Source organism: Colletotrichum gloeosporioides, assembly GCF_011800055.1.
Source record: "Colletotrichum gloeosporioides strain Lc1 chromosome Unknown consensus_48, whole genome shotgun sequence".
NCBI classification, from domain to species: Eukaryota; Fungi; Ascomycota; class Sordariomycetes; order Glomerellales; family Glomerellaceae; genus Colletotrichum; species Colletotrichum gloeosporioides.
The window spans coordinates 222,184-246,379 of record NW_025544693.1 but is presented as its reverse complement, the minus strand read 5'-3'; the positions used below and the strand labels follow the sequence as shown (position 1 = coordinate 246,379).

The 24,196-nt window shown below is 53.3% G+C and overlaps 6 protein-coding genes across 6 annotated transcripts; 4 read left to right on the top strand and 2 right to left on the bottom strand.

The window, feature by feature from the left end:
* Window positions 1-25: 25 nt before the first annotated feature.
* GCG54_00004082 (uncharacterized protein) lies at window positions 26-451 on the top strand (the record flags this gene model as incomplete). The annotated part of the gene is made up of 1 exon (XM_045404137.1): window positions 26-451. One exon carries the CDS (start codon window positions 26-28, stop codon window positions 449-451), a length of 426 nt encoding a protein of 141 aa, XP_045263972.1.
* A 123-nt stretch (window positions 452-574) lies between these two features.
* GCG54_00004081 (uncharacterized protein) lies at window positions 575-1,657 on the top strand (the record flags this gene model as incomplete). Its single annotated transcript, XM_045404136.1, has 1 exon — window positions 575-1,657. The coding sequence occupies one exon, from the start codon at window positions 575-577 to the stop codon at window positions 1,655-1,657; it is 1,083 nt and encodes a 360-aa protein (XP_045263971.1).
* A 3,292-nt stretch (window positions 1,658-4,949) lies between these two features.
* Window positions 4,950-5,774, top strand: GCG54_00004080 (uncharacterized protein; the record flags this gene model as incomplete). Its single annotated transcript, XM_045404135.1, has 1 exon — window positions 4,950-5,774. The coding sequence occupies one exon, from the start codon at window positions 4,950-4,952 to the stop codon at window positions 5,772-5,774; it is 825 nt and encodes a 274-aa protein (XP_045263970.1).
* Window positions 5,775-6,141: 367 nt separating this feature from the next.
* On the bottom strand, window positions 6,142-7,401 carry GCG54_00004079 (uncharacterized protein; the record flags this gene model as incomplete). The annotated part of the gene is made up of 3 exons (XM_045404134.1): window positions 6,142-6,754; window positions 6,840-6,957; window positions 7,038-7,401. The coding sequence occupies 3 exons, from the start codon at window positions 7,399-7,401 to the stop codon at window positions 6,142-6,144; spliced, it is 1,095 nt and encodes a 364-aa protein (XP_045263969.1).
* Window positions 7,402-8,414: 1,013 nt separating this feature from the next.
* On the top strand, window positions 8,415-14,168 carry GCG54_00004078 (putative glucan endo-1 3-beta-glucosidase; the record flags this gene model as incomplete). Its single annotated transcript, XM_045404133.1, has 6 exons — window positions 8,415-10,151; window positions 10,208-10,255; window positions 10,316-13,581; window positions 13,633-13,726; window positions 13,821-13,874; window positions 13,926-14,168. The coding sequence occupies 6 exons, from the start codon at window positions 8,415-8,417 to the stop codon at window positions 14,166-14,168; spliced, it is 5,442 nt and encodes a 1,813-aa protein (XP_045263968.1).
* Window positions 14,169-16,024: 1,856 nt separating this feature from the next.
* On the bottom strand, window positions 16,025-18,268 carry GCG54_00004077 (Protein SKT5; the record flags this gene model as incomplete). The annotated part of the gene is made up of 1 exon (XM_045404132.1): window positions 16,025-18,268. One exon carries the CDS (start codon window positions 18,266-18,268, stop codon window positions 16,025-16,027), a length of 2,244 nt encoding a protein of 747 aa, XP_045263967.1.
* Between the last annotated feature and the right edge of the window lie 5,928 nt (window positions 18,269-24,196).

Genomic DNA, 24,196 nt, shown 5'->3' with positions numbered 1-24,196 from the left:
GCTTTGCCCTCTTCGTTACCTCATCATGGCTTCCTCATCGTCATCGCTGTTGCCATCACCTCCGTTACCATCCTCTTCCGCCTCTGCTCCCGATTCGCCCTCGCTAATACTGCACGCGTCGTCTCCGCCAACTTATCCACACTTTGGTTCCGCCGTTCCGATCATACTCTGGAATATTGATACCAATACTTGTCATACCTTTAATGAGGACCCGCCGGAATACATCACTCTCTCACACAGCCACGAAGAAGACACCGAAGAAGATATCGAGACCTTGAGACTCGACTTCATAACATACGTGGCAAAAGAGCATTGTATTAGTTACGCCTGGCTTGATCCACATTGCATGGGCCAGACACAGGACGAGATTAGTCGTTCTGTTGAGTCCATGTTCAAGTACTACCAGGGAGCCAGGTTCTGCTGCGTGTGGCTTCGCGGCCTGGGCATTTAGAATGTGTGGGACCAATCTTGCCATCCGTGTTTCACTGAAAGCTGGTTACTTCAGAATCTGCTGGCGTCCACATGCATCCAAGTCTACGGCGGAGAACGATTATTTATAGGACAGATCACAAAGATGACAACGCAAGAATCTCGAGAAGACCCGGAGGACCGCGTCCTATGTCGCCTCGCGAACAGCATGCGGCTTCCACTCACTGTCTTGTCATATCTATGGCCCGAGATACACTCTCGTCACACCGTTGCTCAGAAAATGAGCTGGGCAGCTGGACGAAGAACACGGGAGCCCGAAGATAAGGCATACTCGCTATTGGGAATCCTCGATGCGAGTGTTCCGGTATCATACCCTGATCAGAACGCCTTCAGAAAGCTGCAGCAGAACGTCGTCAGCAGGCATCCAAAAGACCAGTCAGTATTTGCCTGGGCTCTCGGCAGTTGGCAGCCTAGTACAATCAAAGGAGGTTTGTGGGCAGAATCGCCAGACGAATTCGCCGGCTGTAAACGCGTCCTCCTCAAAGACGAAAATCCAGCCGTTGACGGATCGCTTATGCAATTAACTCCCCGACACTCGCTCTTCCTATCAGCGCCCATCGTGATGTCGGAGTCAGACTCCCACCGTCACCCATACATGCTAATCAACTGTGCGATCGAAGCCCTTAATGGCAAGCTTGTCTCTATCGGTATCCCGCTATGTCAAAGCGGTGACAAAGAATACTCCCGGCCGGGAGGAATCGCTCCGAGACCTCTTCCCTCTTCTCCGCACCCTCAGTACACGCACAACATCGAGATCATCCCTAGTGCGGGCCTTCATGGGAAACGGCGATTTTCACTGGCCTTTGATCCAGAATTGGGAGATATCCAGCATTGGTTCACCGCCATTGGCCGTATCGCGAATTACCGGCTAGTCCATGACGAGGAGAATGGTCAGATTTGGCACTTTGAGTCCTATCCGGGCTCGGAAGCACCCACGCAAGAAATACTTCATATACAAATTGGAAAGTCGAGTCTGACCATGGACTTTTTGGCCATCAAGCTCGAGTTGAGTTGGGGTTTACGCACCTGCCAGTGGGATATCACAGCCTGGCAGGCTGCTCTCACGAGAGGAAATTTCCAGAACTACCGGAAGCTCTTCTTCTACTACGGTTCCGTACTTCGAGTGAGGCGACGGGATGATGGGGTGCTTTATATCGCAAAAGACTAAGAGCCCTCGCGGAACAGTACCGGAGACGAGACCGCCGAGGGGAGAGGCCTCGAGATTAGGTTTGGATTGAAGGATGGCGCCGACTAGGAGAACGATGTCGAAGAAGGAGGGCAACTTGGGAGCACATTCGAGTCTACAGGGCAACTGGTCGATAACGAACACGGGCGGCGACCCAGGTATGGCTTTGAAACCGACGCCGACTAGGAGGACGACACAAGCGAGGGCGACAATACCAATGAGGCTAGGACAGCATAGATAGGACCAACCATGATGCCGGAAATGCCGGCAGCAAGACCGAAAAAGACATGCCGCGTAGACAGCGTTTGCTATTTAGATAGTGTATAAGAGCAACCATCAGCGGTTGGTGCGAGCGAGTATGCAATCGATCGCAATTCTCATTCAAAACATGTGTCTCTTATCTTTCCACGGATTGCTAGTCGCCATTAATGTGAGAAGATCGAAGCCATTCGTGGTCGTTGCAGTGATCCTCGTACGCATCATGCCAAAGATGAATACATTGCCATCACAGAATGACGGCGACGTCAACCCACGGGCAAGTCAAGTCTCCTAGACCTTTAGGTGGTCGCTTATAGACAAGCAGTTAGCTGGATAGAGCAGCCGCTGTGTAGTTAAGTCAACCACAGCCACCAAGCAGTCAGTTTAGTTCCCGCCGTGCGCCAAGGACAGAACTTTGACAATGTATTCATGTGCAATTTAAACGATATCTAAGGGCCTTTACTATCGCTTAATGTTATACTTTTAGTGTTGCTGCCTATTGTGGGCTTTAACTATGTTTAACTCCTCCTACTCTTAGTGACAGCTTCTATGAGAATAACTAAATCAGTTTACTTCTATATAAACTTCTCTATATTTAGTTAAATCTTGATTCTGTGGCTTCCTGCTCCACTTCGTCTCGTTGGTGTCCCCATAGGACCATTCTTTGTGATTGCTAATCTCGCTGGCGTTGTCTCACTGCTGCCGTGATAGTCACCTTACGCTTCCTTCATCACCACATACGACCATACCCACTGGAAAACTCGGGATCCCGTCCGCTCTCCCATAGATAAGCCAGTGAGGGCTGGATCAGTAGTTGGGTCGGTGACGACCAGCGAATACCCGGTGTTGTATGTCTTTTTGGTGTTTTGACCTTCGGTTTTGTAGCTCTGTTGAGGGCTGTGTATAGAAGAGCAACGATAACCCCGAACGAAGAGGCCCCCCTCCTCTACTTAGACTCTATCCCTAGGGTGGCTTCAGAATGCAGTATCTAATGTGGATTTGTAGACTTTTTCTTATACTGGGTGGAGTGTTCCTCAGCTCTTCGCAACTCTATCTGAGGGCGAAGTGCAATAGGGTGTGGGAGTGTTTTATATCACAAAGGGTTATATTTTAGCTTCAACCTCGCTCATTGTCTACTTCTCAGACATTTACATAAGTAGGTATAGAACGCGGACGTCGTTAGAAATCTACATCAGAACAAAACCTCAGCATCCACTTTTGCCCTTCGCGATCCCCACCGCGGGATATCCTTCAGGACGAAATGATGAGTCGACATGTATTCACCATCCTTCAAGAGATCCTGTAAACACTGGAAGCTTAAAAAAGTCGAAAGAGGCTTTTACAAACTTTTTCCGCATGCAGAAATCACCGTACCTACTAATAAAAAGCTCGGGGTCCCGCCCGCTCTCCCACAAACCACCAGCCATTCAGCGCTAGGTTAGCAGCTGATAACTATGCCTCGTGACATGTTGTATCCGTAAATAGATAAGGTAAACAGATAAATGCGGCCTCGCATACTGGAGCTAAACTGACGACTCCTCTCTCTCTCTTCTACCGCTATTAATCAGGAGTTTTACTAGTTAGGTAGTGTTATTTAGCTATCTAGGTAGTATCTATATATATATATATATATATATATGTATTCTATAGCTCTTCTAAAGTAACTATATTTCCTGTTTTCATCTTCGTTATTATTATTATCTATTATCGTTATTATTATTATTATCGTCTCTACTATCGTTTTTTTTTTTTTTTTTTTTTTTTTTTTTTTTTTTTTTTTTTTTTTTTTTTTTTTTTTTTTTTTTTTTTTTTTTTTTTTTTTTTTTTTTTTTTTTTTTTTTTTTTTTTTTTTTTTTTTTTTTTTTTTTTTTTTTTTTTTTTTTTTTTTTTTTTTTTTTTTTTTTTTTTTTTTTTTTTTTTTTTTTTTTTTTTTTTTTTTTTTTTTTTTTTTTTTTTTTTTTTTTTTTTTTTTTTTTTTTTTTTTTTTTTTTTTTTTTTTTTTTTTTTTTTTTTTTTTTTTTTTTTTTTTTTTTTTTTTTTTTTTTTTTTTTTTTTTTTTTTTTTTTTTTTTTTTTTTTTTTTTTTTTTTTTTTTTTTTTTTTTTTTTTTTTTTTTTTTTTTTTTTTTTTTTTTTTTTTTTTTTTTTTTTTTTTTTTTTTTTTTTTTTTTTTTCTATCGTTCTCTCTATAATTACAGATTATAGGGGACGCTACCCAACTAGCAAAACTCTTGATCAGTATCTCCAACCGCATTCGAACCTGTCCCTTCTAAAGCGTCTTTCACCTCGATCCATGAAATCATGCTCAATCCAATGATGCGGTGGGAAGAAAGGAGAATCCCAAGGCGGATCAAACGGATGACATGAAAATGAATGACGTGAATACGAATGACGTGGAAACGGATGATGTGATCACAGAGGAGGTGGTGGCGTTAGAGGGGAAAACGAACAATGTGACGGAGGCGGAAACACCGGGGAAGGAGGTCGCGAATGCTCATAGAAGAAAGGATGACCCGGGGGCAGAGGATGGCCGTTATAGGTAATTGTAGGGGCATGTGAACAGTCCGAAAGCGAATGTTGGGGAGACGGAGGTCGACAAGGCGGAGGTTGATAAGACGGAGGTTGATAAGACGGAGGTCGATAGGGCGGAATTTGGACTGGCGGAGGTTGTAGAGGATACGGCACCGGCCGGGTCACTTCCACCGGCCGGGTCGGCGACGACTGTTCCCGACTGGGCCCGCAACAGGAACCGGCCCCTCCAGGGGTCAAAGGTATCTACCTAAGGTAAGGTACGTTGGTCAGGTACGTAGGTAAGGTAGGATAAGAAAGAGTGGGTCGGTACACGAGGGTGCCCCTGCTTTTAGAACGAAGCGAGCAGGGGGCTCCCCTGGGAAGTGAAGTACTTATTCCAACGCCTTTCCACCTCTTCTCACTTTTCTCACGTATCAAGACCAACAAGGCGTACCATACCGCCTGCTTCTTTTCTAAAAAGGCCTTCTCAACACCCACCGCATCATCATGCCTACTACCTCGACTACTTTCCCTTCCTATCAAGAGCGGCTAGATGCGGGTGCAATAACCCTCACCCCCGACGCAGCCCGCATCTTTTGGAAGCTCCAAGGACCGCTGTCAACCTGCGTCTTCGTCGTGGAGGATCACCGCAACATGGAGTCAGCTCGCGAGCCCTACGCCCGCCAGGATTCCTGGCACCCTGTCTCCCAGGCATCGGTCACGGAACCCAAAATCGGGTCCATCGCCGTGACTGTGGACGCCCTGCGGCAGTGGCAAGAGAACTGGCTCGAGCTGCATGAGCGACATGCAGACCCCGACGATGACGATTGCGTCTTTGGGAAGCTAGATCCAGAGTTGTACGCTCAGTCGGATGATGAGGAGGAGAACGACGAAGACAATGAGGAAGACGGACTGGAACTTCTGCGGTGCTGCGGTACAGACCGACCCGCCAAAGGGAAGTCCCTGATTGTCAAACCTTCGGATGTTTCAAAGGGATATGTCACGGTCCATGACTACATCTCAGCAGTCCACCCGTGGCTGATGGGTATTAGGGAAGAGATTATCCAAGCGGATAACGTGTGGGGAGACAGGACGGCAAAGGACTACGAAAGGCTGGTGGTCGAGTACAACATTCCGCGAACTTTGATGATCATGGACGAAGACAGGTTTCTCATGGCAAACGGCTCAAAGCAAAGGCCTTCTGCAGTCAGTACCACTTCATCCGGTATTGATTGGGCCGCAGTGGCGCGGGAACCTCCAAACTATAAGGGCATGTACATCCCCAACCTAGACACTATGCCCAAGCACCTGCTGCCCAAGGACTTGCAGTAGGGCGCGTCTGGCTGCTGGTGGGATTGGGGGGGCGAATACGACTTCAAAGATTTCTTGGGGCGATTCGGCCATGCAAATCGATGCACATGGTAGCATATCTGCCTCGTCAATAAGATAAACGCCAAGATATAGTCACGCAATAGCAAGAACCAACCAAGTCACGTCCAGTGCACATAGAACAGGGCAAACAGACACAGATCTCAGCGCAGCAAATTGACATCACTCAATGAATGAATGCATCAAGCCGAAAAATCCTGTCTTGATATTCTCGGCTATTCCTATGATTCTATCCAGGCCTATTGCCCCATTCTTACCCTCAACATATAGTTCTCAAAGTGACCAGATCAAAGGCTTTGTGTGAGCCTTCTTAGCAGTATTTGCAAGCTCCAGGAGGGCAATACCCATGGCTGCATGTGAACTCGCACAGATCCACATAGTAGGCATTGTCCGGGCCTCCGGCAACATTGTCATCCGGGCAGCCGTGGCGATCAGTCAACTCCGGGATCGCCGCGGGCTCGGACGCAGGGCCAGTACAAACACAGACACCCGCGGGACAATGATTGAAATCACAGCTGTATGAGCAGAGACCTATCAAGTTGTCCGACACCCCCTCGGCTCTCGTGCCCCCCGTACAGGCCGGGGAGGCCGCAGATGACGTAGAGATTCCCGCGGTGCTCGTCGTGCCTGTAGCTGTTGCGGCCGTCGTCGTAGGTGCGTTAGGAGTTCCCGGCGTGAACGTGAACACCGGTATTGAGGTGCCTTGCGGCGGCAGCGCTGAGGTAGTGCAGTTGCCGAGTTGACACTTGCCCAGGCCGCAGAAGTCGGGGCCAGTGCCGCACTCGCCGTTCATGTTACAACAGTCTCCCCACTTGCCGGCACACTGCTGCATTCCATGAGCCAGGCCGCACTTCCCGTCGGTGGTATACACGGTGTGGCCAGGGCAGAGGCCCTCATAACAGGTACCGTCAGCGCAGTCCTCACTTATTTACAGTTAGTCTCTCAGGTATACGAGCGAGTAGAAGGATAGTGTGAGAATAATCCTATTATTCAGGGTATATTACTTACAGCGTTATGCCACAAGTCCAGGTCTCTGAGTTACAGCAAGGAAAGTCAGAGTAGGCGCAGGAGGCATGCCCGAAATGGGGACCGCAGCGGCCGTCTTTGTTTCGCAGTGGTTCTATCCCTGATGAGATCAATCTTGTTAGTATTATTACCCAGCAATATACGATTAAGTCTAGTACACTGAGGTGGGAGTTATCTTACAGCCATCAGTGCAATATTCAGTATTAGGCTGAATATTGCTGCAGTCGTCGTTGATCTCTGGGTTCAGCTTGAAGAAGGTCTCGATGTCAATCCAGTGGAAGTCGGCTAGTTCTGTGCAGGTGTAGTAGTTGACCTCCTCATCCGTCTCACCCCAGGAGCGGCAGACAACCTCCCCAGGGAGCGCCTCGCCGATATCTCGGGTGACTAGAGGAGTAACGTAAGGCCGCTCCCCCGCGGTAGGCGACGGAAAGTTTGCAAGGTCGCGCTTCGCTACCCAGGTAGCAGGCTGGCACTCGTCTGCTGCTTCCCCCAGCGGGAGAAGCGCAAGCACGTGGGCCACTGCTGAAAGAGATGAGAATTGCATTGTGCGAAAGTGCTCTAAGCAAGATCTGCAGAAGGCAAAGCTTAGATGTCAAAATAAATAGGAGTAAGTTCATGAGGCCTTCGAGAGGGGGGCCCAGAGATGTGGAAGTACCAAAGGAGTGAACATGGAGAAGACGAACATCGTGTCCATCCAAGCAACAGAATACCCTAGTCGACGAGGAGCAAAGTTTTCCCACCGGAAACAATGCAGAGCATCCTATGTGAGGTGCCTGAAATTTGAACAGCTTCTCCTGAAACTCATATTCGTATTTACGACGGTTAGTTAATTTCCATGGGCGGTTTGATGAGTCTCAGCCGCGCGACCCGATGGGAAAATGCAGAAAAGTAAGGCTAGACTACGGTTGGAAAGTTCTCACTGAAAAAACTCGACATGTCTTCACCTTCACGCCCAATAGGGCAAATGCGGACCCTCAGGATCAGACATGGACCCTAGAGGTTCCATTCGAGACGAGCTGGACAGTCATGTACCAACCAACAGGTTTCTGCTTTTGTCACTTACGCCGAGCGACGATGGGTCGCTTAGAAAGATTCAGGGCGGGTCTATCCGTAATTTGTTGCCTTACTGATTAGCTGCGCCGCAGAAGGCCGGTCTCGCCGTCTGTGCCGCAGGAAGCGCCGGATTTCTGCCTAGAAGTGAGTTGCTTCAGTTCCAAAGATCTCAGAATTCATGTAAGAATGGTACCATATGTGGATAACGAGATGCAAATGGATTATGGGCCCAACGCGCATGGTGTGTTGACCGTTGGTGATGAGGTTGCCCGAGTCTAACCTCAACTATGAGATGGGTGACAATGTCGGACGGACGGAATGAGTCGACGCGCTGAGATAATAAAACATGTAAGTGAGTCTTCTTCACGATGCATTGCATTTCAAAGTCAATCATCAGTGTGCATTCTCATCTGTCTGACCTCGTTCACTCATTCATTCATTCATTCCTTCGATTTCTATTCTTTTGTTTAGTGCGACTTGGGTCGCCCGCAAGCCGCCATTGAGATGGCCTCCGCGCGGACCTATCTATACGTCGTCCTGACAACTCTCATTCTTCCACTCTTTTACTCCCATGACAAGTCACAAGTTCTTGGACAGTTCATTCAGGGCTATCAGTTCATTCCTGTCAATCAAGGTGGCCAGCCGATAACATTCTGGCGGCCAGCCATCAATGCCAATCCGGTCCCTGTGATCGATGTCGAGCCTCAAACGGTCTTTCTCGTGTACAACTGCGCGTATATGAGAGAGATTTGCACCAACTACTTCAACTATGCCGCGACACCTCGCGGACAGAACCGCCCATACCCAACACGCTTTGGCTATGACCTGAACACGGGCAAGAGGAGGCGCAGCGGCAAGAGGCGCGATAAGTCCTGCCCTACAGGAAAGACGTCAGGATGGTCGACCTTCCACTCCTGTCCCGAGCCCAACCAGCAGAGACCGATGCGCCACGATGGTGAATGGCCTCACATTCAGCTAGAGTCAAGCACCACGGGCAGCCTCATCGCTCACATACGCGACCCTACCACCGGCCAAGTCCTGGAGGAGTCCAAGATTCGCTACTCATGTGACGAGTTCCCGCCAGCCACCTGGGTGGAGGGCGGTAGCGGAATGAACTCCCCAGAAGCCTCAGCCGAGGACGCCCAGACGCGATGCGCCGCCATGCGCTGCGGCAAGGGTCTCAACGGTGTCAAGATCAAGGCCGAGCAGGACTGGCAGGCCGTTGCCCACGGCCGCCTTCGCGAGCAGCTGCTCACCCTCGCCAGACCGTTGGGACCGAGGGGTACCAACAAGTACCCATTGTTCAACGAACGTGACAGTGTCATTATGTTCCAATTTCGCGCCATCTACCAGCCAGCCCAACCCTACGCAGCCTGGGTCGTCACCTACGACGACCCTGCATGGAGTATTGTGCAGAGTGAAATCGGCATCACTCAGATCAAGCGCTCCGACGAAAACGTCACAGAACCGTTTCCCCTCACCTGGGCCGATAAGATTTCGGGCGAGGAGTTGATTGCCATGATGAGCAAGGCGAGCCCGCGCCAGTGGCACCCGATATCTCTCAACGAGACCGTCGATGACCTCCCCTCCATGTCTTTGCCAGGCGACATGGCTTCTGACAGCTTGAGCTTCGGGTCAGAAGCCAGCGACGACTGGTGGAAAGACGATGATCTTGAGGAAGAGTATCAGGGTGAGCTCGACGATAGCACAGATGACGATGATGAGAAAGTGTCTTCCGTGAGACATATGCAGAACATCACTCACTTCAATATCCCCCAGCGCGCCTTCGTCCCCGCAGTCAGAGACACTTCCAAGACTGCGAGCACTCCATTGCTTAAGAACGCGACCACTTCCGACATCGAGCGAGCCCGTCGCATTGTACAGGAAGCCATGGCCCAGTCCGCAACCCTCAACAAGGCCCGTCTCGCAAGACCTCTGCGCAACAAGTACAGCCTGAAGCCTGGAACTGTTCTTGGTGCCGGCTCCGGGATCAGGCGCCGCCGTCAAACAGTCACCGCTGGAGAGAGTGATTTGGTCGTCCCTCCGCTTTTGAACATCACCGAGGCCATCGCCTCCGCTGCCGCTCTTTTGTCCGAGGCCGATGCCGCTGGAATCTCAGGCAATCTCACCCGCAATTCGACGCTGCACCAACGAGCCAGGAGGGCCACGTCAGGCACCTACTGGATGGAGCATCTTGGTCGTAAAGGGACTGTTCCTTGGGGTGACGACCCGACATACAAGGTATAAACATTCTCCACTCACCGCGTTATTCAGTGTCTGACAAATTTTGATTTCAGGTCTTCCGCAATGTTCTTGACTACGGCGCTGTGGGTGACGGAGTAACGGTGCGTCAACTCTCATGAAAGAGCTCATCATCCACGATCCGACATCTGACTTGCTTCTAGGACGACACCAAGGCCATTAAAAAAGCTATGGATGACGGCCGGCGCTGCGGCGAAAAGTGCAACGGCTCAACCACTAAGAATGCCATCGTGTACTTCCCGCCCGGTACCTACCTCATTTCTACCCCTATTCCCATGCCTTTTGGCACCCAGGTCATCGGTGATGCGAACAACTGGCCCACGCTTCTGGCGAGTCACAACTTCATCGGCCTGGGAGTGCTCTCCTCTGACGAGTACACGGGCGTGAGAAACCCCGATGGCTCCGATGAACAGTGGTACATCAACACGGCCAACTTCTACCGCCAGATCCGCAACATCCGCATTGACATCACCCAGACCCAGTCAACTCAGGACGTCGCCTGCATTCACTGGCAGGTGGCCCAGGCCACTAGCATCCAGAACGCGGAGCTCATCGCCGCCTCTGGAAGCAAAAACCAGTACGGCATCTTCGCTGAGAACGGCAGCGGTGGCGTTATCTCGGACATCACGTTCCGCGGCGGCGCCTTTGGTCTGTACGGCGGCGAGCAGCAGTTCACGGCGCAGCGCATGACCTTTGACGGATGCACCACGGGCGTGCAGATCATCTGGGACTGGGGCTGGGTTTGGAAATCCATTACCATGACCAACGTCGACGTCGGTTTCCGCCTGCTGGGCGAGGCTGGAGGCAGCGGCAACGTCGGCTCGGCCGCCATATATGACTCCAGCTTCCAGAACGTAGGCACTGCCGTGCTCATAGCACCGCCCGACTCGGCCCCTGGATCTGGAAGCACCGGCGTCATCATCGAAAATGTTTCGTTTCAGGGCGTGGCCAAGGCCGTTGCTGATACCAGCGGGAGCACCCTACTTGCGCCCGCTGGCAAGGTCAGCCACTGGGCACTCGGAACGGTGTACTCGTCCAAGGACCGTCAGTTCTCCATGGGACAGGACTTTGGAACGTTCAACCGGCAGTCAAGTCTGCTGGACTCCAAAGGCAACTATTTTGAACGCGCAAAACCGCAGTATGAGGGCAGTTCCGTGGGCGATTTCGTTCATGTCAAGGACTTGGGAGTCCTGGGAGATGGTGTAACCGACGACACGGCCGCCTTCCAATCTGCTCTCTACTCCAGCTTAGGCAAGATCCTCTTCATCGACGCAGGCTCCTACATCCTGACAAACACCATTACCATTCCCCGTGGTGCCAAGATTGTCGGAGAGACCTGGTCCCAACTTGTCGCAGCGGGATCTCTCTTTGAGGATGCTAAGGCTCCCCGGCCCCTGATTCAGGTTGGCAAGCCAGGAGACGTTGGCGACGCCGAGATGCAAGACTTAATCATCACCACCCGCGGCCCGACGGCCGGCGTCATTCTAATTCAGTGGAACTTGCGAGCAGCGACCGCTGGATCCGCCGCACTTTGGGACGTACACGTTCGTATTGGCGGTGCGACAGGAACGCAGCTTACACCTACCGAGTGCCCGGCCCTAACGAGTGGCATCGCACAGGGGTGCAACGCCGGCAGTTTGATGATGCACATCACATCGACTGCCTCGGGCTACTTCGAGAACATGTGGTTATGGGTTGCCGACCACATGATTGATGATCCTGATCTGGAAGATGCTGCCAACCCCATGGTACAGACATCCATCTACGTCGCCCGCGGTCTGCTCGTCGAAAGCGTCCAACCCGTATGGCTATACGGCACCGCGTCAGAGCACTCCGTCTTCTATCAGTACAACTTTCACAACGCCCGTAACATCTTCGCTGGTCTGCTACAGACCGAGTCTCCTTACTATCAGCCGACCCCTCAGCCGCCTGCCCCCTTCCAAGACGTCGTTGACGTCTTCAAGGGCGATCCAGACTATACTTGCGCTTCTGGAAACGAGTTCAACGGCTGCGATGAGTCGTGGGCAGTCATGATGCGCGGCTGTGCCAACATTTTCGTCGCAGGGGCGGGTGTATACACATGGTTCTCGACTTACACGCAAGAGTGCATTGACCAGCATGCGTGCCAGAAGGTGCTCGTCTTGCTGGACGATAATTACGCCAACGTCCGCTTCCAGAACCTCGTCACTATAGGCGCCAAGTACATGGCCGTCATGGACGGTGTTGGCATCTCGGCCCTCGATAACCTCAACGTCGAGGGGCATCCGCGCTGGTCTCTGATTTCCATCCTGGATGTCACCAACGGCGGCAGAACATTCCAGGAGGTTGGCTGGATTGATCCTAAGATCTGGGCTATGGAGACGCCGGGATTCACTTGCGCGTTGCCGTGCGTGGTCAAGTTGCCGCCTTGGACTGGGGCTACGAGCACCGTCAACTTCCCCATCGTGACAGTGAGCGACGGCGCGTGGACGACAGCCATCACCCGACCGCCCATTACCATCTCAAAGTGGATGTTTCAAGAGGTCACACTCAGTGCCGGAGGAGTTGCCGCCCGGGCGACAGCCGGAGCCGGCTCGGACCTCCAGGCCCGCCAGGCCGGCGCTCCCGTTGCTGAGTTCTGGCCCGTGCCGGCGACGACTCCGTATTGGCCTCCCGTGACATACATCGGCCCGGACGGTGTGGCAGCAACCACCACACTCAGCATGCCCTTTCCGACTCCCCCGGCTTTGATCGGGCCGGACGCGGCGGCGCCTCCGGCTGGGAGCTGGCCCAAGAGGGCGGTACAAGCTTTCGCCGGCGCAGGATACGACCCCTTCGTGGACCAATGCTACTTTGCAGACTTCTCCTGCCCCAACCCTTGGTCTGGTTACGGCGAGGCCGAAGATAGCCCCGATGACCCCGAGGACCCGTACGACGAATATGGCCCCGAAGGCAAAGTTACCTGTCCTCCCGCGACGTCGACGAGCGCCACATCCAAGTCCGCAGTCCCAACCCAGCCGACGCAAGCTGTGCCCGTACCCGTGCCCGCCCCGTCGCCGCTCGAACATGGAAACCCGATTGACAACAAGAAGAAATGCTACAACGCCGGACGCGGCGCTGACCACACACGAATCGACAACGCCATCAAGTCTTTCTGCAACCAGCTGGGTGACGAGGGAAGCGTCATCCGCAATAAGTTCCACCTGGCGAAGACTGTCGAGTTCCCGAGGAGGTCGGGCGAGCTCGGGCTCGAGGTTGTCATGGAGTTTACCCTCAAAAAGGGCTGCGAGTGGACGACGGACTTCGACCAGTGCGCCCGCTACCTGAAGGTGCCGGTGGATAGCTGCGACTGCGGCGGCGTGGATTCGAAGCATGGCGGAACAGTCACGAATAGTTGCTACTTCTGGAGACTCGACCCCAACAACAAGTGGTGAGATATCTACTTAGTTTTTGGGGATAGGTGATAAGCCGAAGCGGCGAGGCTTTGGAAGCTTTCGGAGAAGCTGCTGGGTCAGGAGTTCTCATTCGAAGGGGAAGAGACGACGAGACCCGGAGCATGGCGCTTCGCTAGACAGGTAGTAGGAAGCCGCCACAAAATCCAATACAGAATTCGTTTCAAGATGTGCCCTGATTCCCGATATCCGATTATCTACTGACGAGTGCATCAAGACCGTCCGCGACTACCATGACTTCCTCAAGGACATGGACCTTCCCGATACAGAAGTGATGCAACAGCCTGAGGGGGGCTGATCGAGCATCACCTTCGAAAACGAGCGGCCCCTGAAGAAGACAAGCATGGTCGTCTCCCTCCTGTGCCATCTTGCCCAAATCGACCGGTTCCCCGACTGCCAGCAATGCAAGAACGGCGACGAAGAGGTCAAGACCCTGCAGATGGTCTCAGAAAACCCCGATATCTGCGACGAGATGCCTTGTCACGCGGCCGGCCTCGCCCAGGGCCTAGAAGAGAGTCCCATCTTCCTTCTCGACACGGAGTTCGGCGTCATCCACGAGTGGTAGTCGCCACGAGGAAATTATAGAATACTGCTCGCGCAAGCCGATCGACTGTGAACGCGGACTTGAGCCGCGGGGTTGGTACGACGTCGTGCCCGACGCGCAGGCCGGGTGGCGTCCAGATGTTCTTGCATGGGCCGTCGTGGACTATCTAGAGATGCGCAAAAATGAGCCAGCTGAACTTTGTCTCACATGGCCCGAGGTCCGTTTTGGATATCTACACTCCGCATGAGGACGACCCTGAGGATATATGTTGGAGACGTTGAGGGGCATTTATCGCGAACATGGCTGGCCTGACGTCAAAAACTTCCGCAAGAGGGAGTGTCTGGACGCTGTGCAAAAGGCTATGAAGGGAGCGTTGGCCTGATGTCCATCACTTGCCCTAGATACTTGTAGTAACGAAAGACAAAACACGAAAGGTCATTCAAAAAGATGTGGCTAATCGGGTAGTGTTATTTACTTATCTAGGTAGTGTCCCCTATTATTCGTAATTATAGAATGATAGAAGTAATAAAAAGGATAATAACGATGGACGATGATAATAATAGATAGTAATAATAACGAAAGTGAGAATAGGAAATATATTCACTTTAGAAATAAACTACGGATTAGATACTTGTATATAAATACTACTAGATAGCTAAATAAAACTGCCCGACTAGCAAAACTCTTTAGAAATGAGTTCAAAATATATCTCCTGGCACCAAGCTAACTTGCCTGTTGTTGTTCTGCTAAGAAAAAGAACCGAAAAGAGAGCATACAGTCTCCTCAACTCCGCCTCCAAACCGCAAAGAGCCAGTGTTCACAAGATCTAGTTCAACTCACACAAACACACCAGACAAAAAAAGCCCACGACAACTTCATCCCCGAGACACCACCACTCCCTCCCCCCTAAATCGCCGAATCCTCACACTCAGCAACCCAATATTCTCAGCCCCTAAATCCACAAAAGGCTCAGCCCGTCTCACCATCTCTCCGTCCCTCCAACGTCCCTCCCTGCTGCCCACCCATCCACACACACACACACACACACACACAACCCAAAACATCATCATCCGAACCCCCTCACCATGTCCACCCAACACCACACGCAGCCATATCCCAGCGCCCTGTGTATCGATGTTCCTCCCCCTTTCCAGAAAATTTATGAACCCTGTGCCAATGCGCCTCCCAGCATCATCCTCTTTCTCCCGTTTCCCCTGAGTACATACGGAAGTGAGGAAGAAGGAAACGGACAACGCCGGCGCCAAGCCAACGACAACATCATCATCATCAGCAAACTACTGAAAAGTCTGGACGAGAAAGACACGTGACAGTGCGACGTCCGAACAAAAATTTGCGTGTCCGTTGACCTGAATGGCCACCAGACGGACATGCTTCTGTCAAAGGGGTTCCCCCATGGTTTGCATGTCCGGGACGAATCACGGACGTCCAAACAACTCCGGACGAAACACGCGACGGCCCGATGCAAGTTGTGAGACCGGACTAGCATCTCAGATCAGTGTCGTCAGCAGCACGCCCCAAACTTCAGTCACAAATATACTACAATCACAAAGTGAAAGGAAAAAAAATGAGTCCTCCAAGACGCCTGTCCGAGACAGGGAATTATGGTATCTTGTATGTACAGGCTTCCACTGAGCTCCTAGCCATACACACCGATGAGTAGAAAATACGTGTCCCCTCTCTTGAACGCCCTTTTTCGCTATGAGGCCGGCCAAATGGTGCCGCAAGACGTGTCTTGGCCATCAAAATCACCTGGGCCATCATGCCATGCAAATGCAATTCGTAAAAACCATGCCTTATCCAACGCCGGTATCGAATGATGTGGTTCAGTCGCCGCTCCACTCCTCTTTTTGGGTCTCTCACATCACAATGCAGTCCTTGTCCTTCTCCTTGTCATCTGCGTTCTTCTTAATCTTGCCGTTTCGGGGCGGCGCGACCTCCATTGGCGTGCCCCCGCTGACGGCGGCTTGAATGATAGCGAGACGCTGCTTCGCACGTTCATCGCCAGTGTCGGCAGCTTTCACGTACCAAACGTTGGCCTCCAGGATGTCTCTCCTACAGCCAATGCCCATCTCTGTAAAGTAGCCCACGGCGTACTGAGCCTTGACGTAGCCTATTGGTCTCTTGTTAGCAATGATCTCAATGTGAGCATGTGCGTTACTGGACCACTCACCAAGCTCTGCCGAACGACGCGCCCATTCGTATGCCTCCTCCTCGTCCTTCTCCAGAATCGGCTCGGCTCCGACCATATACCACGCACAAAGCCCCATCATGGCACCCGCATGGCCGCGTTCAGCAGCTCCCGTGTAGAAGTGAACGCTCAGTGCCGGGTCCCGAGGACAGCTCAGCTTGCCGTGCTCGTATGCCTCGCCCATGCGAAAGTTGGCTTCCGGATGGCCTAGCTCTGCTGCGGCGGTGAACAACTCGGCGGCGTAGGTTTCGTCGCGGAAGATGTCGTCACCGTAGCCAGTCTCGTAGAGGCAACCCAATTGATACGGAGCAGCACTGTATACTGAATCCGCTGCCTCCGCGGCCAACTTCATCCATTTGATACCCTCCTTGTAGCGCTTCTCTCCCAAATCGCCCGAGAGACAGGCCTTTCCAAGGCGAGACATGGCACCAGGATGCCGCTTCGATGCCGACATGCGCAAGTACTGAACAGCCTTAGCCGGGTCTTTGCGGCAACCCCATCCAAACTCATAGCACAGCGCAGCGCGGTATGCAGACTCAGCGTGGCCGTGCTTGGCAGCCTGAACGAAGAGAGGGAAGGCCTGGTTATAGTCCTCCTTTCCTTTGCTAAAGAGACCGGAGGCATATCCATCTGCCACATAGTATTGTGCGAAAGGATAACCGTTGCTAGCGAGCTTCGTCAATATTCCCTTTGCCTCCTTCAAGAGCTCATGAGGCGAGTTCGGGCCATGCTGAGGGCTTGAATTGCCTTTGCGCGGGGCGGGCTCGCTCGCGTCAAGACCCTGTTCTTGAGCAGTGGAAATCAAGAAGACGGCAAAAGAGTATTGGATGGAGAAGTCATTCGTCTTCTTCACGTTTTGGCGATACATCTCCAGCGTCTTCTGGGTGCCCAGAAGCGACGCATTGTTACCCACAGCGCTCTGGAGCTGATTGTTGTTCAGGTTGATGGGTGCGGGAGCTGGCTGCGGGTATGGCACGTTCAACAGCTCTGCGTATGAGACCGGTCTGTTTTCGGGCGACTTGCGGGTGCCAGAGGGGGTTCTCATGTGGGATCCTCCGGGCATCAAATTGGGCGAACGTCCTCTAGGCGCATAGTCCGAAATTGCAGAGTAGGCAGACGAGGGCCGGGGCATCGAGGTTCTTCTCGTGAAGCCGGTGGGCGTCAAATGGCGGTTGACTGGTGTTCCGTCGGCGTTCAAGCTGGGGTTCGAGGACGAACGGCGAGCGTCCATCTCATGAGGGACGCTACCGACACGAGGAGGGTATTCCTGGTGGTGGTAGTACTGGAACATGGGAACCGACTGGTTTCCGGACATGTTGCCGTCAACAACCGAGCTCCCGGGAGAGTCATCCTCCTTGTAATCGGAGGACTCATTGTTACCAGAAACTGAGCTTGCGCTCGTAGTCGCGGAGGATTCTGCCGACGCCTGTTGTAGATTTGTGCTCGTGGTCGTGTCCGACTCTCGGCTTTGACGGTTACCGTCTGGTGACCGCGGTATGCTGTAGCTGTCGGAATCCCGGGTCCCCCTTTTCGCGCGGTAAATCTGGTCATTGCCGGGTCGAGAACTCGCAGGACTCAGGTATTCGGGCTCGGCAGTGTAGGCGGTAGCATTTGTCGTCGTGGTCGCGAGCGGTGGTAGTTGCTTCCCATCACGACTGTGCATTTGACGTGCAGAAGACTGGTCGTAGGCGGAGGAGTGGTTTGGAGGGGGAGGGGCATTTTGTGGTCGGTAGTGGTCTGCGGCAGGAAACTCTGCTTGGTAAGGTTGCGCCATCTCGATGTTCGCATTGGATGGCTGAGCCCAGTTGTCGTCCTGAAAGTTTACCCGTACTGGAGAGACGGGAGCGTCACGAATTCGGGCGGACCCCTTGCGGCCGGCGTCATCGCCTATGGCGAGGCGCTCGGGAGACATGTGCGTTCGTAGATGATGGTTCGGGCTTGCAGTCGGAGAAATGACAGGCGTTGATGCCGTCGCGGCCGCCATTAGTCAGTTTTGTTGGAAGTCGTTGGCTAGGAGCTGAAGAAAACAAGTGAAAGGAGGAATTAGTTCAAGTTGAATACTATTTAGACATGGAGTGAAGATTTGGGGGACGGGCTCTCTCGCGCATTGCTTGTGGTGCGTGGCATGCTTGACTTGTTATGTAAGTCGGAGACGGGGGGGAGCCTAGGAGACGAGGAGGAGGCAGTAGAGCGAGCGAGACGAGCGAGCGAGCAAGCAGCAAGACCGAGGAGGCAGCGAGCGAAGCAACAAGCCAGCCAGCAGTAAGGTACCTGAGCAGCAGTAGCAAGCAAGCAGCCCTGAGGTACTGCGTACTGCTTGCACCCAAGCCCACCCGTTCTCACCCACTCAACCCACTCTACCCACCCACACACACCACGACTGGAATTGGCACCAGCACTGGCTCGCACAGGGCGCCGGGGCTCATTCGTACAGACGGGCAACAGGCCAGGGCCCTGTTCGGGTTGGATGGCGAATGGTGCCTTGCTAGGGGGTGCGCCTGCTTCTGTAGCGCAGAGGACGCAGAAGGACCAGAGGGACACTTGCGCCCAAGGGGGCTAGCCGGGGCTTGCCTTGAAAGAGGGAGGGCTGATTGACAAACCAGCCCGACCACTGACAAGGCAGGTACGGACACAGCTGCAGTGCGTGTGTGGTGCCGACGGTGTAAGGTCGTTCAGGTTTGAAGGGGGGAGGGAACACGAAGGGAACGGGAATACGGTAGCTTACCAGAGACGAGGGAGGCGACACGTACAACGGGCACCCCAGGTATCCTGCAAGCCCAAAGTGACGTCGCGAGCCACAAAGCCGAGTTGTGTCTTTTTGTCTTTTTTTTCTTGCGTGGTGGTGAGGTTAGGCAGGCGGCGACGACGGGAAGAGGTGAATCAGTGTCGGTAATCGGGACGCAGCAGGCGTGAAACAAGCGACAGCTGACCGCGCGAGTGCCGGGATCGAGTCAATATTATAGACGAAAATCAGATGGCGCAGAAGGCTTGAATAATGAATGTAGGTAATTCAGATATCCGAAGTGAGTACCGGTCTGCACAAACTCGGACGGGGAAACTGCACGACCTGACTTGAGTAAGAGTTGAGGGTGGTGGTGGGATTGTTCCAGGCCAGGTTCAGAGCGGCCGGGAGTGCCGGCAGGGACATGTACTTTGTCGAAGGCAGTCCGGGAGAGGAGGCTCTTGGGCGAAGCACGTCAGGAGGAAGGAAGAAAGGTGCAAGGCAGACAACCTGTTATTTGAAAATCCGAGGAAAGAAGAACTGAGCAGACGAGCCTAAGGCAAGGTACGGCACGCAGGAGAAAGTAATGTGTGGGTATGTGAGGTGAGCATTGACGTCGTGCCTTTCCCCGTGGGCCGAAGCAGAAGATGAGATGGAATAAGGGCAAAGGGAAGGAAGAGCCAAGGAAAAAGAAACTAAATGTCGTGGAAAGAAGTAAGGCTACGAACGTATGTACGTTATGCAGTCAGCAACAGCAAAGCCAGGGTGCGCCAAGCCGATGGAGCAAGTCTATTCATACATGTACTTATTTGCTTTGCATGGAGCTGAAGTTGAAGCTGGAGACGAAATGGCAAGGAAGAGCCTTAGCTGACCAGGCCTGACGGGGGCTGAGGAGCAGCAGCAGCTGTCATACCGCAGTGTTGGGAGGAAGGAGCAGCCTGCCCGGGAGATGAATCCGTGGCTTCGGGCGCAATTACCTGGCACCAGGACAGAGGGCAGGCTGCTGCTTGTTGGGTCTCATCTCATCCCATCCGATCCCATCCTCATCCTACGGTTGCTGTGCCTGGTTTCTGGTGTGGTGTTTTGGTGCCTACACAACACTCGCCGCACCTCATCTCCCCTCACCTCACCCCAAATCACCCACCTCAGGATGTAATTGGGGTGGCGTTCAATCTTGGTAGCGCTGCAAAGCGGATTTCACTGGCGTCGACTGGCTGCGAGGGAGCGTCTCAGACGGTCTGGTCCCCCGTCTTCACACGAGGCTCCGGCCCGGCCTAGTGCCTGAGGGCGAGTGCCTCCAACGTCAATGTCCAATGAAACTTGGCCCTTTGTGCACTCGCCTCTGGCAGCGAAAGTGTGCTCCGTCATGTCATGCCTCGTGGTGGTGGTCATCGTAACGGCGAAGGAGCCAGAGGAGGTTGGTGATGGGCGATCAGGTATCCGTACCTTACCCAGGTGAGGAACGGACGTGGCCGCTTTCCTATTCCATTTGTCGTACCTTATTCGTACCTTGCCTCCTCCAGCAGGCCCCTCCAACCCAGCGATGCAACCTGCAAGCAACCTGCAACCTGCGAGCTGCGAGCTGCCCCGTGTCCTACATGCAGTGCATCCACCGCCTGCTGCATACGCATATGGAATGGGATATGGAAAAGAGAAGCATGTCGAACTGAGGTCCACGCCCTTGCCTCCACGCACACTCGCCCGGCCTTTAGCCAGGACCCCGCCGCCGCCGCCGCCGCCGCCAGCAGCACTTACCACTTACACGGCGGCGACGGGAAAACAAGACCTCATTTCTGCATCTGCCATGACCTCTTGTCGGCCGTGTCAGCACACCAATGTCGCCAGAGCCTGAACGACACTATCGTCTGTACACAGACCCGAACGGAACTCCTGGCAACCCCGACATCGCCTCCGGCTCCAGGAACGTGGACGTGGGCGTTGGCGGTCAAGCTGGAGTCTGCCTATGTCAAACCCTCACTGCAACGCAACGCAACGCAACCCCGCGACGCTGTCATGTCACCTTCGGGTCACCGCCTCTCCGGCAGCGCCAAACTACAGACTACCTGACCTGCTTACAGATTTGCAGCACAGGACCAGGTGAGAATCAGACAGGTACCTGCCTTACGTCAACTGGGCTTCGTTCGTCAAAGGGGCGGAAAAACACTTCTGGATCTGATCTCAATAACCAAATGCCCGCAACTAACACGGCCAAACCTGGCAAGCCCCCGTCGCCTGCAAAGAGTTGAGAGGTTGACGGCCTCGGCCCCAAGGCTCTTGGGACCCTCCAAGTCGCAACAAGCAATTTTGGGATCCATTTCATGGCATCCCTTTTTTCCTTCTCGCCAATCCTCTCAGCCTCCTCACGTCGTCTCCTCCGCCTTTTTGGAGACAACGCGCGTTGAGATGCTAATGAAGCAATAATATTGCCGTTTCACCTTGAGCGGAGGGGGTGCCCAGCCCTCGGCCTTCCATTCGCCTCATTCTTGCCTGCCCTTCCTCACCATCGCCCAGCCCCGAATTCGCACCGCCCTTTTTCTGGCCATCCTCTGGGATGCACAACCGCGCAAGCATGCAAACCCGGCCTGGCAAAGATCACTGATGTCTCCGAGATCCCTGTCATCACCTACTTGGCTGGACTCCGGGTCCTAATCCCGTTACCCTTCCCCGCCAAGGCCCTGTACGAAAGAGAGAGAAAAAAAAGGGACTTAAGGGTAGCCCTCCACCACCGACTGGCCTGCCGAAAGACGGATCCGACGTGGAGAATGGCTGTGAGGTTCGAACCCACTGTCAGCAACTCATGCTAGCACCAACGCTACGCATGCTTCTGCAAGATCGAGGTGGCCCTGAGTTGGAATACGACCGGACTCTTTGCGCAACCCGCACTTCTCTTTGTGGTGAAGGGGTTTTTGCGCGATTCGTTTGCCTCACCGCATGAATTGATTCGGCACACTTGAGAAGGTTCGCTTAAGCCTTTTTATGTTATTCTTGATATACCTCAGGGGCTTTAACACGAGCACATCTGGTAACGTCTCATTGGAAGCCGGCAGCATGATATTTCCAATTTTGGGCGCCCCCAGCTTCACCGTCTCCGCCGTTCCATGAATATTCAAGTGGGTTCTAGTTCGACTCCAGCGGCGCTCCAGCGTGGGTCATGGAATGGACGGACGAATTGGCGAGGGGTCGGGGGGTTGGATTGGAGGCCGCGTTGGACGACCCTGCAGCCGCTATTGAAAGAGGAACCGAGAAGAGAGAGAGGGAGAAAAAACTACGAAGTACATGCCCATCAAGCACGCAAGTGGCCGGCTCAGTTAAACCGAAAAGCCAGCGCCGCGGCCTGTTGGAACTTGAAAGCGCCGCCGGTTCCGCCGTCGCCGGGCAAGCCTCATCCGAATCATTCGTCGCTGCTCGTCACGATTACTTCGTATGGGCTTGGGCGGAGCAGAAGAACAGGAAGGCGACGAAGAAGCAGCGGGAGAAGGCGGCAGCGCGGGATTTCACGAGGAAAAGCGGGTGGTGCGGATTTTGCTCGTCATGTGAGGCATCATCCCACACGATTCTGTCGCTATTGCGAAGTCGTAATGTATGCATGCATGGATGGGTATTGACTGGCCGGCCGTGCCCCTCGTACAGGCCACTTTCGATCAACACCGTCAATCCACTATTGTGCATTGCCAAGTCGACCGACCCTAGCGCTCCCCACGCCTGCCTACGAATACAGAGCCCCTATTCTACGAACACGTACGGCTGACCTCTTACCCAGGCCTCAAAACGAGCACCTTGGTGCCCGGTCAGAGTGCTGTGCAGGCCGAACCCGAGCACAAAGACTGGGGTTTGCTTGCTTGCTTGCTTGCGCTTGATGGAAATCCATTTCACTACGGTCCAGCTCCGAGAGTTTGCAGATTCTCTGACATTGCGCCGCCATTCAGTCAGACCGGTGGTTTGGTCAGGAGTCGGCGGCGACGGCGCATTGCTGAGCATTCATCCAGTTCCCAGCTTTCATCGTGCGGCTGCCCTCTGGGCTTCGGAGCCTTTCCACAGTCCCCCAGCCCCGTCGTGGGTCCAACGTTAAATGGCGTCGGCCACGGCGGTCATCGCGGATCTACAGCCACCAGCGTGCGACTGCAACATCACAGCTTTGGTGCACCCAATCACTGTCCGCTGTCGTGTTCCCCGCAAAACCAGACTGCGGCACGTTGTGCTTGGAAATTTTAAGGACCCCAGAACCTTGGAGCCGGCTCCTGTCGACAGGCTCTTTCGATTGGCGAAAACTCTCAAGACTGCTGTTTGCAGCAGTTGCGAATGTCAGCTATTGCCGTGGCGCCTCGCGGTCGAAATGATGATGCGAAGGCTTCCTGCAGAACGACCGCCACAATTCCACCTAAAAACGGCTTGGGAGCCTGCGACCAGCCCAATCTGTGACTGGTTCGACGGCGCACCCGCGTGAAGATCGAAGGAATGAATAGCGGGTTCGCTGCAAATCCGCGAAACAAGCTGTGGAGGAGGATCATCTTTCGCACCAGGTGCGAATTTTGCCCGCAAGATATCCATCCTTGGCATATATCCCTTTGCCAATCGACGACGCAAAGGATGGTCTTTGACATTCTGGCAACCTCTATCTGGCCGTCTCGTATTGTCTAATGATGCAGGGCATTGTTTATGGTCATTCCTTCGTACCACGCTGGCGCTCAGGCGCTTACAACTCCAATCGTTCACTGAACTGTCCATGGCACCAACCAATGTGGCTAGTTCACCCATGCCGATGACACGAGTGTCAGCCTTGCGCAAATATCGAAGTGACGACTAACCGCCCACATGGACCAACCACAGTCCATCTCATTCTGACATGGCAGCTTGAAAAAGCCCAGGACGCATCGCATCGCTCCCTGACCACGATGCGCAGGAAACTGCCCCTAACGAAGACGACTCTGGAGACTCTATCGTGGCTCCTTATCCAAGATACCGGCTTTGCCGTGCAGATCAAGGATGCCGTGCATGCCATCAACCGAAGTCAACGATCCGTCACATGCACTTATCATATGGCATTCGGACCCTGTTTCCCAGGCCACTCGCAATATGGGAAAATACCATTTCAAGAAGCGAGGGTATCTCGACCGACAT